This window comes from Aspergillus bombycis (assembly GCF_001792695.1).
Source record: "Aspergillus bombycis strain NRRL26010 chromosome Unknown contig00023, whole genome shotgun sequence".
Lineage (NCBI taxonomy): Eukaryota > Fungi > Ascomycota > Eurotiomycetes > Eurotiales > Aspergillaceae > Aspergillus > Aspergillus bombycis.
The window spans coordinates 61994-77906 of NW_019170025.1; the positions used below are offsets into that span (position 1 = coordinate 61994).

At 51.3% G+C, this 15913-nt stretch overlaps 6 protein-coding genes across 6 annotated transcripts; 4 read left to right on the top strand and 2 right to left on the bottom strand.

The window, feature by feature from the left end:
* Nucleotides 1-388: 388 nt before the first annotated feature.
* Nucleotides 389-2343, top strand: ABOM_002552 (cytochrome P450; the record flags this gene model as incomplete). Its single annotated transcript, XM_022529682.1, has 6 exons — nt 389-584; nt 661-790; nt 846-1037; nt 1102-1253; nt 1303-1547; nt 1609-2343. 6 exons carry the CDS (start codon nt 389-391, stop codon nt 2341-2343), a joined length of 1650 nt encoding a protein of 549 aa, XP_022391125.1.
* Nucleotides 2344-2884: 541 nt separating this feature from the next.
* On the top strand, nt 2885-4850 carry ABOM_002553 (GMC family oxidoreductase; the record flags this gene model as incomplete). Its single annotated transcript, XM_022529683.1, has 2 exons — nt 2885-3384; nt 3449-4850. 2 exons carry the CDS (start codon nt 2885-2887, stop codon nt 4848-4850), a joined length of 1902 nt encoding a protein of 633 aa, XP_022391170.1.
* A 594-nt stretch (nt 4851-5444) lies between these two features.
* On the bottom strand, nt 5445-7089 carry ABOM_002554 (cytochrome P450; the record flags this gene model as incomplete). Its single annotated transcript, XM_022529684.1, has 3 exons — nt 5445-5703; nt 5758-6917; nt 6982-7089. 3 exons carry the CDS (start codon nt 7087-7089, stop codon nt 5445-5447), a joined length of 1527 nt encoding a protein of 508 aa, XP_022391171.1.
* A 548-nt stretch (nt 7090-7637) lies between these two features.
* On the top strand, nt 7638-9621 carry ABOM_002555 (flavin-containing monooxygenase; the record flags this gene model as incomplete). Its single annotated transcript, XM_022529685.1, has 3 exons — nt 7638-9117; nt 9172-9397; nt 9456-9621. The coding sequence occupies 3 exons, from the start codon at nt 7638-7640 to the stop codon at nt 9619-9621; spliced, it is 1872 nt and encodes a 623-aa protein (XP_022391198.1).
* Nucleotides 9622-9724: 103 nt separating this feature from the next.
* Nucleotides 9725-12474, bottom strand: ABOM_002556 (aflX/ ordB/ monooxygenase/ oxidase; the record flags this gene model as incomplete). The annotated part of the gene is made up of 4 exons (XM_022529686.1): nt 9725-10600; nt 10954-11849; nt 11904-12206; nt 12258-12474. 4 exons carry the CDS (start codon nt 12472-12474, stop codon nt 9725-9727), a joined length of 2292 nt encoding a protein of 763 aa, XP_022391197.1.
* Nucleotides 12475-13451: 977 nt separating this feature from the next.
* Nucleotides 13452-14847, top strand: ABOM_002557 (NADH:flavin oxidoreductase/NADH oxidase family protein; the record flags this gene model as incomplete). Its single annotated transcript, XM_022529687.1, has 2 exons — nt 13452-14357; nt 14419-14847. 2 exons carry the CDS (start codon nt 13452-13454, stop codon nt 14845-14847), a joined length of 1335 nt encoding a protein of 444 aa, XP_022391196.1.
* Between the last annotated feature and the right edge of the window lie 1066 nt (nt 14848-15913).

The following is a 15913-nucleotide window of genomic DNA, read 5'->3' on the forward strand; positions in this document are numbered from 1 at the left end:
TAGTGTAGGACTTCAGCTTTAAGGATCTTATCAGAGTAGAATATCTTCGTCACCTCCTAGGCAGCCTGTATACTCTGAACGGCTAACTTAATATTCACCATGGTCTAAATATAATCCGTCGAGTTAACTAGCTGTCTGCTCCACATACGCGGCTTTCTTGAGAAGTCTTGTAGTCCGAACATATTTATAGTATCTGCGTCCCCACCTCAAGTTAGCGTATTTAAAGAAGTTGGCCAAACCTGCATACGTGACGCCTGAGAAGGAAACATTTTCGGAAGCCGAATGCTCATTTCAGTTTCTGCTCCAGATACCGCAGACGCGAAATTGACAAGACTTTTCACGATTCACTCAGCATCCAGTACAATCATCACTTGTCTCCCAGCCGACCATGATTTATAGCCTAATGATATGTGCGGGGGCATTGCTGGGCTGGTGGATTTTGGCGAAGCTGCTGGCACCCAAAGGTGCACATCCCCCTCTTCCCCCAGGACCATGGAGGAAGCCGATCATTGGCAACCTGGCCGACTTTCCGCCAAAGGGAACCCCCGAGTGGTTATTTTGGGCTAAGCATCAAGAGCGATATGGTACCGAGGCCCTCCTTCTATCCCCCAATCTGACGTACAGGCTGTTCTAATGCTTGGGATATGTGCGAGTGAGCAGGGCCCATAAGCTCTCTGGAGGTCATGGGGCAGACCATTATCATGATCAACGACGCTCACTTGGGTGTCGAGATTATGCACAAGAAGTCCGCCTTGAGCCAGATGATCCCGGATGCCCCCTTTGCGCATATGTACGTGAGAGCCCTTTGCAGGATGCTATAGGAACTGGCGCTGATAACATCGTAGGGCGGGGTGGGGAATGAGCCTGGCTACCGAGCGCAATAAGCAAGCCTGGAAGACGATTCGAGCCAATATGAAACAGGAAGTTGGGACAAGGCGAGCCATCTCTACGTTTCATCCCAAGATGGATATTGGCATTCGACGGTTCTTGTTGAGGACTTTGGACAGCCCGGACGACCTTCGGTTCAACATCCGGAAGTAAGCAATGCCTGAATTTCACTGCTAGTATTCGACACACTGAACCTGGGAAATGTGACTATAGGGAAGCGAACGCGTTCATGATGGATGTGGCCTATGGCTACACCATTGCACCGTATGGCAAAGATGAGTTGTACGATCTGACCCAACGGTCGGTTCGGCAGTTTTCCCAAATCTTCTCGCCAGGAGCATGGAGTGTCAATTTTTTCCCCATACGTGAGAAGGCCTACATGACAAGACGCGGCGAATGCTGATCGTGAGGCAGTACGATACGTACCATCCTGGTTCCCCGGAGCCTCGTTCCAAATTAAGGCTGCAGAATACAAGCGAACCATCGAAAGATTGACTATGGTCCCCTACTTATGGATCAAAGATCAAGTCGCTCGTGACTGCTGCCGTCCTTCCGTCCTCTTGCGCTTGTTACAGAAGGGCCACTATGAATCTGGATCACATCAAGAGCAGGTTTTGGTATGGACTAATGCCGAATTCGTTATGGGAGGATCGGATACGGTAAACCATGCTCTACCTGATCCATGTGGATAAGAAGCGCGTTAACCCATTAACTATACAGACGGTGTCGGCTGTGTCTAGCTTTTTCGTGGCCATGGCCTTGTACCCCGAGGTTCAACGCAAGGCGCGCAAGGAGCTCGACCGAGTCGTGGGGCCAACTACTCTAGCAACCTTCGAGCACCGTTCGCATTTACCCTATATTGATGCCCTTGTCAAGGAGGTGTTTCGATGGCATCCTGCTTCCCCCTTGGGTGCCCCCCATATTACGCAGGAGGATCAGATCTGGGATGGGTATCTGCTGCCCAGAGGTGCTCTCCTATTGCCGAACATCTGGTTGTTCCACTTCCATTCGTTCTTTCACCTTTTTAGTCTTCAAACTAACTTTTTACTTGTCAGGGCTTTTACCCATGATCCTAGTGTCTACCACGACCCGATGGTGTTCAAGCCCGAGCGATTCCTAGAGGGAAACAGCTCCCCACCGGAAACAGATCCCATGAAATTTGTGTTTGGCTTTGGGCGTCGTATATGCCCCGGTCGTTTTATCACGGACGAAAAGCTGTTTTTGCTTGCGTGCCACACGCTCAGCTGCTTCCTGATCTCGCCCAAGGATCCAGGAGCTCCGGAACCCGACTGGTTGCCGGGGGTCATCAGCCAACCGGGCCCGTTTCCCCTTAATGTGGTGCCTCGCAGCCCTGTACACGAAGAATTGGTTCGCTCAATCGAGACGGACCATCCCTGGGGGAATGCCGATGCTACTGACATCTCCCGATTCATGGCCAGAAATGAGATGATTTGAGGGATATACATATTCCCGGAGCATTACGACTGGTGGTTAGAAGAGGGGAGGGCGCTTTCTATACGCGCTATAGTTGAGCTAGGTATTGAGATCAGCTCTGTTGTATCTCTAGTAGATGTCTTTAGAACATGTTGCCAAGTTGGTAGTTACTCGAGGTATACATATCAAAAAGCTATTCAAGTGAGAAACTGTTCAGGTCGCCTTATTAGTTCCAGTCCAATTATGTAGCAAGGCTGCACTCGAATGCACGACACTCCCTTCTGCTACGCACGGAATATATGAAATGACCAGTTCATTAAAAGCTACTCGTAGCATACAGACGTAGGTGGGACCCTGAAAACCCGATCAGGGATCGAGAGAGAGCAACTCTCGGACAGCGAGGCAGACCGCTCTAGCTAATGATGCCAGGCTGTATGGATGACCTCCATTTAAAAGAGGGCAGAAGTCGTATCGCTCCAACGCATTACCAGCCGCTAAGGTCCTTCACATATTGTTTCGATTCGCTTTTACAATGGGCAGAAGTTGGTTCCAGGTAGCAGCCATGACGGTGGCCCCCGTGGTGGGTATTATGGCCGCTGTCCATCCTACCATCTTGTCATCCGCAGCCTCTTCGCTCCCTTGGCTAGGAGCCATCTCTACGCCGGATAATTTTGCCAGCCAGATGGACGGGCGCATTCAGGCACAGGGACTTCTCAGCTCACACTTTGGCATGTACGGATGGCCGGGACAGTCGTTCGACTACGTGATTGTCGGCGGTGGAACGGCGGGCCTGGCCATGGCGCGCCGCCTGTCACAGGATGGATCTGCCTCAGTTGCCGTGATTGAGGCCGGGGGATTTTATGAAACCGATGCTGGTAATGCCACAGAGGTGCCGATGTATCTGTTCAATTACTTCTTCGACAATGGTAAGGTCAAAAACCCTCTATTTGACTGGTATCAATACACGACACCGCAACCCGGGCTGGCACAGCGCGAGATGTTTTATATGCAGGGGAAGACCTTGGGCGGAAGCACTGCACGAGGGGCCATGTTGTACCACAGGTAAGTCACAGTCGTCGCGCCTGGCGGACATCAGTGGGCGTAGAGTATTGACTGGAAGGTTCAGAGGCTCGAAAGGTGCATACAATATGTGGGCAGATCACGTTGGCGACGATAGTTACACATGGGATAAATGGCTGCCATATTTCCAGAAGAGCATTCACTTCTCTGGTCCCGCAACGAACCCTCGTCCTGCGAATGCTACTGCTCTGAACGACAACACGGCCTTTACGGCCTCGGGAGGCCCCGTACACGTCGGCTATCCGTTCCAGGTGAATGCCATCTCATCCTGGGTGGACAAGGCTCTAGCCAAAATGGGCTTTCCTGAAGCTCAGGGCTTCTCCAACGGCAACTTGTTGGGCCGTTCATACATAACTCACACCATAAACCCCTACACCCGTCGCCGCGAGACCGCTTCATCTTCGTATCTGCGTGAAGCACTGATGGAGAGCAATAACCTCAACATCTTCACGCGGACTCTGGTTAAACGGGTACTGTTCGACGATAAAGATCGAGCAACAGGAATAACAGTCAGCACCGACGGCTTCGAGTGGCAGATCGGGGCCAGAAAGGAGGTCATTCTGAGCGCCGGCGTCATGCGTTCACCGCAGCTGCTGATGGTGTCAGGAATCGGGCCCAAAACCCATTTGAAGCAGTTGGGCATTCCAGTGCGATCCGATCTCAGCGGAGTGGGTCAGAACATGCAGGACACCATCATCCTGGGCCCTACAGTTCCAGTCAAGGTCGAGAGCCACAGTCAGTTGATGGGCAACAAAGAGACACTGCCACGGGCGATTCGCGAATATAACGAGCAGCGCAAGGGTTTGTTGACCAACCCGGGCCAAGATTATTTTGCTTTTGAGAAACACCAGCCCGGCATGCTGAAGGAATCGACCGCCGCCGATATCGACGCCGCATTTCCCACTGATTGGCCAACCTTTTCATATATTGCGCTGGACGACACCTTTGTTCCACAATACGACGGCAAGAATTACTTCAGCATGTCTGCCGCTCTGATGACGCCCTTCAGTCGCGGGACGGTCACGATCAACAGCAACGATACAGCCAACCCGCCCATTGTGGACCCGCAGTGGTTAGCCGATCCGAGAGATCAAGAGATGGCTGTGGCTGCCTTCCGCCGCTGTCGCGAGATTGTTGCATCGGATGTGATGCGTGAGGTCGTTGCTGGACCCGAGATTTTACCCGGGCCGCAGTATCAGACGGATGAAGACATTCTGAACTACATCGCGGAGACATCAGATGCTTATTATGCTGGGGTGGGCACCTGTGCTATGGGGAAAGCAGATGATCCCAAGGCTGTTGTGGATTCCAAAGCCAGAGTGTTTGGCGTTAAGGGTCTGCGTGTAGTCGATGCTTCTATCTTCCCTTTTGCTATTGATGGACAGCCCATGGGCACCGTGTATGCTCTGGCTGAGAAGATTGCAGCTGAAATGATCGCTGAACGGTAAATAAGGATGGATAGGGTCGCATCTGGAGCTTTGACTGAACATTGGCCGAATATTATGGATCCGTCTTTGCAGACATTGTGAACTGTTTCAATATATCCTATGGTATAACACCAACCAGATAGACAATCGATACGGTTGCCTCCAAATGAGATGTGTTGCATGCCTTTCTCGAACTCGCATTGGCGATCTGTTCACCATATGTCAGCTTAAATCTATCTGTTTGAGAATCTATCTAGCATCACAGAGTCTGAGAGGATGTCCAGACCACACACAGTAAAGGATCCCGGTTTTGCTTTGTTAAGATTTGAATTCTTATGCGGCTTAGGGTAGGCAAACATTTCACAGGTTGGACTAGATTAAAATTCCCTATTCATAGAGGCAAAATTGGATCGACTACTTGTATTAGGGCTTTGCTCCAGTGCGAACATCCCACACACTTCATCTATCTGGGAAAGCTATATTGAACCTTTCTATGCACACTCCATTTACCCGGCCTGGATTCAACTCCAGCTGAGAGTATTGAAAATTCAGATACTCCCATTCCGCCCCCAAGTCCATGTGTGTCATCCATCCATCCGCCATCCAACATAAGCACTACAGCTGAATGGCACAACGTCGCGCTTTGGGCATACCAGCGATAAAACTATCAATCATGACCATGCTCTCCGGGGTAGTGGAAGGTGCCAATTTGGCTCCTGGGCAGCGACGGAAAAATAAGGCCGTAGCGAGACGAAGCTGCATCCAGCCAAGATGAATGCCTAGACATTGACGTGCTCCCTGGCCGAAGGGGTTGAATGACATTTTCGCCTCTTCTGATAGCGACGTTCCTGGCAGCCACCGCGTGTGGTCAAATCTGCTGCCACCTCAGTCGGGGATTTACAATTCAAACGAACATAAATTAACTTACGTATGAGGGTCTTTCCACACCTTCGGATTGCCGTGCAGACTCCAGTTCTGCGTAACGACCACGGCCGAGGGAGGGATGTAATACCCACACAGGGTAGCACCGTCTGAGGGCGGACTGCGAGGCATCGCTCCAGGGGCCGGTCCATACAAACGGAGACTCTCATGTATCACGGCATTAAGGATTGGTAGCTCTGCACAGGCAGCATCTGTGATATTTTCCTGCAATCCCGCCACTTCGGTCTCAAGCTCGGTCTGCAGTTTGGGGCGATTCAGCACGCACCAAATGAGAAACGTCAGAGATAATGCAGTAGGATCCGATCCAGCCAAGAGCAGCGCCCCGGCATCGGTGATGATCTCCGTGTCATTGAGGCCGCCGACCTTGCTCTCCAAGTCCCCTGCGGCCAGGGCTTTGACGAACAGATTTCGGTCTCCCTCGCCATCGCGCGTACCGCGGGCAATTGCCACGACGCCCTTGCCTGCTTTAAACATCATCTCCTGCGAGAAGAAGATATCGTGTAACCGGGGCACCCCGTGTCCAAGCAGGCGACCTAGATAGTACAGCGGTGGGGCGAAGTGCTGCAGCAGATGTGCCAGGTCGCCCATGCGACGTTCCAGCATTCGGACGAAGGGATCCTTGATTCCACTGCGCACCGTATCATTTCCACCATTGAAGGTTAATTTGCACACAGTCTCGTTGGCCATCAGAGTCCACCAGCCTAGGATTTCTGCCTCGCCCTGCTGCGCGTCGTGGCAGATTTTCTCGACCGTCAGCGCAACAATGTTGCGAATCGTCGGCTCCCACTCTTGTCGCAAACTATTCAAAGTGAAGCCTTTAGCGTACAGCTTGCGTCGGGTGCTGTGCAGCTTGGCATCGCGGAAATTGAAGATGTTATCAACCGGACCGGGTGAGAGCAGCTTGTAAAAAGGTGCTTTAACGAACCCCGACCCCATGCGGTGGATTTGCCTCGCAGCCACGGGATCAGCTATGTCGACCTCCTCAGGACCGATGAGTACAATAGGTCCATATTTATCGTGGAGCGATTGCACATAATAAATGCGATTGTTAGCAAATGATGCCCAGGCAAGCCGAGCACTTGTCAGGCGCGCATACCAGGGACCAGGAACCTTGCGAAGGGGACTGAAATATGCCGTTTCAAGAATCTATTTGAGTTCAGAGTCACATTATACCAGTTGTCGATCCAAAAGCTGCAGAGCTATGACTTACCTTGACAATTTTGCTCACAATCCAGGCGCCACCAACGGCGAGGAACCACCAGGTGAGCGGAATGCGCTCGAGGGCCCGAATGAGTTCTCTTGATGGAGTGTTGGTCATAGTCTACAGAAACGAAAACGTATGAAAAATTGAACCTGTGGTTTTCCTGGAATGAAGCCGTCTAACATATCGTGACGCACAGGGCAGTACGGACACCGGACGGAGAACAAGAGCCATTCTCGCCCACCGGCATCTTGTTCTTTGTCCTGTCTGTTGTTTGGATTACCGTTGTGTCTATTATATGGCGCTATTGCATTCGGATGTGCTCTAAAAGTTCACATTATGCGGCGTAGTACGGTATTTTCCTCGCTTTGTGTATGATCGAGGCGAATTTACTATAATCATCGTTCTTTTATTACGCTCTAATGCTTCCTCATCGAGTAACGATACCGTGAGATACTAATCCCTCTATTTCCTCCTCAATCCTACTGGATATTAAAGAAAGAATGACATAAATATACCCATTCGTAGACCAAGAGATTACCGTCTCGGCCGTCGGGCACTTGTCGCTCGCCGAGTGCAAGTATATGGCGGCGGTCCCATCGCTCTAGCCACGCTCATGATAACGCCCTCACTCTCACTAAAAGTCATACTGATCATAACAGAACATGATGTCAAAAGCGGACTACTCTCAGCCTGGCTCGACCGGGTATGAAATCAACCGAGATCTCACCTGGATGGACCCGGCCAACCGCCCGTTGCGGGTGGTGACCATCGGCACCGGCATCTCGGGGATACTGATGGCATACCAGATGCAGAAGCAATGTGCTAATGTCGAACACGTTTTGTATGAGAAAAATGCAGACGTGGGTGGCACCTGGTTGGAGAACCGCTACCCCATGGCTGGTTGCGATGTCCCGAGCCATGCCTACACCTACCCATTCGCGCCGAATCCAGACTGGCCTCGATACTTCTCCTATGCGCCTGATATCTGGGGTTACCTTGACCGGGTATGCAAAGTCTTTGATCTTCGCCGCTACATGGTGTTCCACACTGAGGTGGTGGGCTGCTACTGGAACGAAGACCGCGGAGAATGGACCGTCCGCCTACGACAGCACACTGGCGGCAGTGAGCCCCGGGAATTTGAAGATCATTGCCACGTCTTGATTCACGCGACTGGGGTATTCAATAACCCTCAGTGGCCGCAGATTCCCGGCCTCCATGACCGGTTCCAAGGCCGCGTGATCCATACCGCACGATGGCCCGACGACTACCAAGAGTCGCAATGGAAGAACGATCGGGTGGCGGTCATTGGCTCCGGAGCATCATCCATCCAAACAGTACCCGGGATGCAACCGACGGCGAAGCATCTCGATGTCTTTGTGCGGACGGGCGTGTGGTTCGGAGTGCTGGCGGGCAACACTGGCAGCCAGACCAAGGAATACACGCCTACCGAGCGGGACGAATTCCGGCGCAATCCAGCGGCGCTTGTGGCTCACGCAAAGGCCATCGAGGACCAGGTCAACGGCACATGGGGAGCCTTTTACACGGGATCCAAGGGTCAAGCGATGGCATCTGCGTTTTTTCGCCAGCGCACGGCCAACTTGATCAAGGATGAGCAGCTACGGGAAGGGCTGGACCCATCCTTTGCGTTCGGTTGCCGTCGCATCACTCCGGGGGACCCCTACATGGAGGCGATTCAGAAGGAGAACGTCAATGTACACTTCACGCCCGTGGTAAGCTGTACAGAGAAAGGCGTGGTGGGCGGTGATGGGGTCGAGTGCCAGGTCGACACGGTAGTATGTGCCACGGGCTTTGATGCCTCCTATCTACCCCGTTTCCCCATCGTGGGCCGAGACGGTGTGGACTTGAGGGAGAAGTGGAAGGAGTGCCCCAATTCGTATCTGGGTCTTGCCGTGCCCGAGATGCCCAACTTCTTCACATTCATCGGGCCGACATGGCCCATACAAAATGGCAGTGTCATTGGGCCGCTGCAGGCCGTCTCGAACTACGTGGTACAGTGGATTCAAAAGGCCCAGAATGAGAATCTCCGTAGCTGGGCTCCGCGACAGGACCGCACGGACCAATTCAACGATCATGTCCAGGAGTGGGTGAAGCACACAGTGTGGAAAGATGAATGCCGAAGCTGTACGTGTCCTCGCTCGACTGTCACGGCTGAACTTACTGACAAGAACCATCTAGGGTACAAGAACAATGAGACGGGTCGAGTCAATGCCATCTGGCCCGGTTCTTCGCTGCACTACCAGCAAGTCATCGATCAGCCTCGCTACGAAGATTTCGACATCCGCTCCTTCCATCAGAATCCCTGGGCCTGTCTGGGCATGGGCTGGACGACCCAGGACCGCAAAGGCCCGAAAGAAGCCGATGTTAGTCCGCATCTGGGTTTACAGGAGATCGACCCGAAATGGTGGGAATCAATCGAACATGACGGCAGTTCCAGTGTAGTTTCTGACAGCAACCTCTAGGTACGAAGAGGTGGGCGGCAATCCCCGGATATTACAGGAGCAACTCGAGGGTCGTGAAGCAGCCATTGCGCTACATAGCAGCAAGGGATCGAAGTCCTGGTCTGCAATGGCGGCTAAATGGACGCCAGTGGTCCTGCTTGGCTGGGCGCTTGTTCGTTTCACGTAATAGCCTTATGTGTATAGATTACGGTTTCATGGCAATTGACGATCATCAGTCTATATTCACCAGTTCTGAAAAGCTTTGATCTTTCATGTACATACATGTGTTATTATAGATCTTTCTTGGGCTTGGGCATGGGGCAATCCCCGAAATACTTGTAGGTCCAAGGAAAGAAATGGAAGAGCAGTCCAGTCAGCACATAGTATACCCCTTTCCACGGAAACGCCGTCCCATCTCCGATTGCATTGACGCTCACATTCATCATATCATATCTCCTATCCTCCAAGTTAGCAATCTCCACCATCCCGGCTGCCACATCGAGGAAAGAAACCGGGGTCTTCGCGGTTTTTGTGCTGAGAGTGTGACCGCGTTGCACATCGTGCACTAGTCCCCCAGGTTTGACGAATGTTGTTGACACCCAGGACTTCTCAGCACGTAGGGTCTCCTCGGCCTTTGCTAGGTCACTGTAGAGATTACCAGCGGCTATGTTGAGGATTCGGTGAATGAGGGGCGGAACGTCGGTGCACAAAGAGTCCTCAAGGCTAGCAGAAGAGAGAACAATTAACTGGGGTATAGGCTGGCACCCTTCAGTTTGGAGCTCTCTGAGAGCGTTAAGCACGCTATTGGTGCAGTCCTGGGCGATGGTACAGTATGGCATATTGTCGGGAATCGCCACTACCATGAAGACGGCTCGCGTGCCTCGAATGCATTCAGATAGTAGCGAGGCATCCTGCAGCGACCCTTCCCACACTTTCACCTGATCGTGTTGAGTGATCTCAGGATGTAATCTGTTCAGCTTTGAGGCAGAACGGCAGTAGGCGTGAATCTGGTTGTCGGGCGACTGCAGGAGGACGTTCAGTAGTGCCTGGCCGGTGTTGCCAGTGGCGCCTAGGATGGCGTACCGACGCATTGCAATTGTGCAGTCTTCTCTAGGAGTACTGATAGAGGATAATCTGACCGGTTGGTAGAGTCTCCCCGTGGTATTCTTGGGAAGACGGCAGTCTATGATTCAATTCGGACCGAGGTTGGAGATTCTAAATCTCGCTCTCCGAACATCCGTACGCATAGTACAGCACTGCGAAGCGCTGAACACGAGATAAAGTGCCACTAGTGTAAGGAAGCCAATTCTGAATGAATCAAAATGATAGGTTACTTATGCATTCGTCATACAGATTCATTCGCCCGATTAATGATTGAGACCATTGTACTAGTCTGCCTCTAGTGGCTTAAGCTCTATATACTCATACCAAGTGGCAGTCAATCTGTATCATGCATAGGGGGGAGCTCCTCCAAATCTGGGAAATCATCCCAGGCTCCTTCAGTTCCACACCAACGCACCCAGCGCAACATGATTGCAGAGACCTGCGAGTGCTGCCCGCGACCTTCGGCCGACATCTGCTTGACCTTTTCGGTTTGCCGCACCCAATTTGGATCTAACATACGCTCGACCGAATCCATTGCCATGTGTGCCACTGTTAGAAAGTCTGCCTTCTTCAATGGAAAACCTTCCTCCCCCTCGAAAGGTTGGCACACACTCTCGGCGCACATGAGTGCCCGGATGACCTTGCAGGCATGTCCATCGTCCTGGTACACTCGTGCGCGCTGCACCACGTCAGACCACCCAGTTGCCGCTTGCTTGGGTCGGTACCTGGTGATTCTATCTGGGTACAACTTTGGGCATCCCAGGGCCGCGTAGGTGATCAGGTCTGAGCGTCCCTTCCACTCCAGTAACCGAGCTCGTGTCTCTATGCTTATCCACTCCTGCCTAATAATCGTGGGGAAGAATACGGCGGCCGTCAGTGAATGCAGCATCACGAAGTCAAGAGCTTCAACTTTGCGTGGATGCTGGGCCGCACCACAGATGTAGGTTGAGGCTTGCAGCATCTCCGCCGTCTTGCGCGCGAGATCCTCCTCCGTTCGCTCTACCTGAAAGTGGGACAAGTGAGGGATTAGATCCGTGAGGGCTCTTTTCAGCAGCGCATCGGCAATTCGATTGTTGCCATCTTCTGGCCCAACCGCTGTGGCGACCACCGGGTCCAGACGCATCTCTTCCACAATGGAGAGGAATGGGAGACTTCGCGGTCGTCCGTTGCACTCCAAATGCTGGTCAGTGGCGGTGAGGAATTCCGCCGGGTATGACGGGTGCAGACAGGTTGAAGCCAGACATTCCGCCACCAAGAATGGCTGTTGAAACTCTAAGGCAAACCCGAGATTGATTAATGGGTGGAGAAAGCCTGTAGACAAGATGTTAACCAATGATGCTGGCTATACACTGGGATCATGCATACCGGAAAACAGTCGGGCTAGCAGATCGTCCGCCAACATGTCTCCCTTGAAAAGGTAGTCCTTCAAGACCGTGCGGATACCCTTCGCTGCCACTTCAGCCTGGAAGAAGCGCACATAGTCTCCATATAGCTCAAAGTTGCCTAGACCTTGTCGAAAGAACCCGGGATCCCGCAATTTAATGTTGACGGCAGGATCGTTATAGTAGGTCAGAAGCTGAAAGGGCTTGTTGAAGTCATATGCAGCTTGCATCTCATCGGGAGTAGCTCCCAAGGCCCACAGCGTTAAAACATGGTGGCTAATGTGATCTGGTTCATTGGTCAGTAGAAGCACCGCTGTGTCTCAATCAGGATGCTCACTGTGGAATCCCACAATTTCGTCATGAAAGGTATGAAACTTCGAGTGGTTGTTCATAACTAGATCTGAGGCCCGGTCTGCGCTTCTCTGCTCCAAGTTCTCAACATGAGTGAAACCTGGTGTGTCCGTCGCAGAGAGCTGGATATTCCAAGGAGTGGCTTGATATGGTCCCTTCTGAGGGTCTGGTTTGCCAGCGACTGCTGGTGCGTGTGATTCCATGTTTTCACTCTTATCTCAGTTTTGCAATATGTCGTTCTCTACGATGAACCACTGGACTCTTTATCCTCCATGTCCACCTCCCAAAGGTTTATATGCTCCCGGCAAATCCCTTCGCTGACCGAACATTCGCACCCTTCTGGGCTTGTAAGGCAGAGAGGACTAGTGTTCACCTTATGTCAAAATCCCCTATAGTCTAGTTAGATATGATACTGGGCTTCAATGGAAGCAATACTTGTAACCGGGAGGTTACCGGCTATTCCGGTTCGGGGGTACGAGATAATGGCTTTTAGAACACTCAAGCCCTTAGAAGTTGAAACGCAATGGTTAGACATTTACATGTTTCCAGCTATATAGAAAGCCCAGTGGGTCTTAGGTCCATTGTAGCTCGGCAAATACAAAGGTCAAATATATAGTTGTAAAGAATTATGATCACGTTTAATAGAGTCCTGTTGTAATGGGGGGAAGTAGCAGTTCAAGTAAGTTGAAAGGGAGAAAGCTGCCAGTGCTACTTAATCCAAGGACATGAGTATTAAAAGAATTCAGGAATAGTCCTGCCTAGAGACACATTGGATCGCACAAATAGGTCTCGACTACTCCGAGCTTCAAACCGCATACTGCCATTTTTCAATTCATTTGGATGGTATACGAACCCTGGTGCCCGATTAGGCCCTGCATAGCGATACTTACCCTGGTCGGGTTTCAACGGAGATATGAGTTATAAGCAAGCAAGCAATCCATCTACGGGTCCACCTCAGTATTCCCTCCTCCAGATCTCAAACCCAGTGTCCTCTTGCTGTCTTTTACGCCCTGGTTTCGACGTCGAGGTCGAGCTTTGGTGTGTTAACAGACAGTAGTCATACCATCAACGTCCTCTGAGGAGGGCTGGAAATAGTGATTTGCCAAAGATAGGCCTGTCAAAGCAATTCATGCTTACTTTGTACCGACCACTTGTACCTACCACCTTTTAATATCCCCCAATGACTCGTGCCGGACAAGCCGCGGACCCTTCGCCGCTAGGTCAACCCTTGGACTTTCACTTCGCCGGGCGCTCCGCCCCAAATCGTTTCCTCAAGGCCGCCATGAGTGAGCGGATGTGTTCGTGGTCGGAAGAGAACCACTCCGCTCGCGGCATACCCAGCAGCGAGTTGATAGAGACGTATCGTACCTGGGGACGGGGGAACATAGGAGCAATTGTGACTGGGAATGTCATGATCGATCCCAACCATATCGAAGCAGAGGGAAACCCGATAATCCCGCCGAACGCTGTATTCTCTGGAGAACGGTTTGGTCAGTTCGCGAATTTAGCTGCTGCTGCCCGTGCAAATGGATCCTTAATATTGGCACAGATTAGCCATCCAGGGCGCCAGACACCCTCCCACCGTCAACCGGAGCCCATCAGTGCCAGCGATGTGCCACTGGAGAACCAGAATATGGGAAACAGCTTTGCCGCTCCTCGGGCTGCTACGGAGGATGATATTCAAAATATAATTACGGGATTTGCTCATGCGGCTGAGTTTCTCGATAGAGCCGGATACGATGGGGTCGAATTGCATGCAGCGCACGGCTATCTACTCAACCAGTTTCTCTCACGAGCGACGAATCTCCGAACGGACAAATACGGAGGCAGTCTTACCAATCGCATGCGTTTGATTTTAGAGATCCGTGCAGCAATCACGGAGAAAGTCCGTCCGGGCTTTATAGTTGGGATCAAAATTAACAGTGTCGAGTTTCAGCCAAATGGGATTGTTCCTGACGAGGCCCGCCAGCTGTGTCGTGTGCTTGAAGAGCACCAATTCGACTTTGTTGAATTGTCTGGGGGAAAATATAAGAACTTGGAGGCGGATGATAATGCAAAGCATGTCATATCGAAGGTACACGAGGCTGTAAGCTCCCTCTTTCGCTTTTAGAGTTTCCGAAGTTAGAAGACACTAAAGGCCGGGCCAGTTCTTTCTCGACGTTGCTGAAAAGGTTGTTTCCTCCCTGACGAAGATGAAGTCTTACCTTACAGGGGGATTCCGCTCCACGGCTGGAATGGTTGATGGTCTGCAGACCGTTGATGGCATTGGTCTTGCACGTCCACTCTGTCAGGAGCCATTCCTTTGCCACGATCTATTAAGTGGCAGGATCCCTAGCGCTATAATGCCGATTATGGATCAGCTCAATTATCAGCTCACTGTTGCAGCAGCATGCATCCAAATAAGACAGATCGGCAACAAGGTGCAGCCGGTGGATCTGAGCTCGCAGAACGCGGTAGATGCAGTCACTGTAGCGATTGAGGCCTGGCTGGTGAGAAAGGCAATTGACCGGTCCGAAGAGGCGTTCAAGCCCCCATTTTTGTCTGAAGATGCGGCTCCCTTACCGGTGGAAGGGTAGCAATCTCTGGTGGACGGCGATAATCATCTCGAAGTATGAGCCGGTTACGACGGTTAGGTCATGCCACGTTAATTCCATGACCCTGCAAATCTAGAATTTTTAAAATTTGCTTATATTTCTATAACTCCATGCCTTACCCTAGGCTGTACTGACGAATAACACGAAAAAGCATGTGCACTGCTGGGATCGTGAGAATTTTCTAAGAGTAGCTGGCTTTATGGTTAGTGCTGTGTCAGCTATTCCTTGTTAGGTTATTGCTCAACATCCCTGTACATGCGCCTTAAGCCAACTATCTGATCATTACTGGATGATTGGTGAGTGTGAAGTCTTACGGGCCGTGCTAGCCTTCTCAAAATACCTGTTATAGTCACTCATGAGTCAATTTTTAGTTACCCTTGTATATGACGGACTTTACTGCCCGCTTAGCTGAATCGAACTATACTGTGTTAGCTGTTAGAAACATTGTTTTAGGATCGATAGAGACCAGAACAACATGTCTAGTAAGTCCCAAGCCGTTACAAGCCCCACACAGGACGGTTGATCACGTCGTCCAGACGCAAAACGCAGCGGTGGTCGCTAATAGTTTTGATTGAATTATCTGGCAACCTCAGGAAGAAGTGGCTTTCTTGGATGTTTCATCCAAGGAGAGGAGAGCTGCTTGAATGCCGGGTTCTCATTCTCCACGACGGCAGACAGCAGCTCCTGGAAGAATTTCCTTAGGTAACCTTAGAACACGCTTCAGGCATTATGAGCCTGTATTATATTCCCAACATGGGGAAGAAGCTTTTATCTGGAGTGCCTCGCTAGAGGGCTCCAACTAACAATCGTATTCTGACACTATCATGGTATTCGCGCTCAGCTATTATTTTATTGTTCAAGTACTACTAGTAGTAGCTACCTGTTTTTCCCGCTCTCGCGTTCCGATTGGTCGCTCAAGCCAGACGCCACGTGATCGCGCCTACATACGGAGTGTATACGATCTCGCTCAAAGCCATAAAATTGCTTAAGCTGCTTGAACTATTTGAACTAGTTGAATAAATTGAAGACAGTATAGTATATTCTCGGC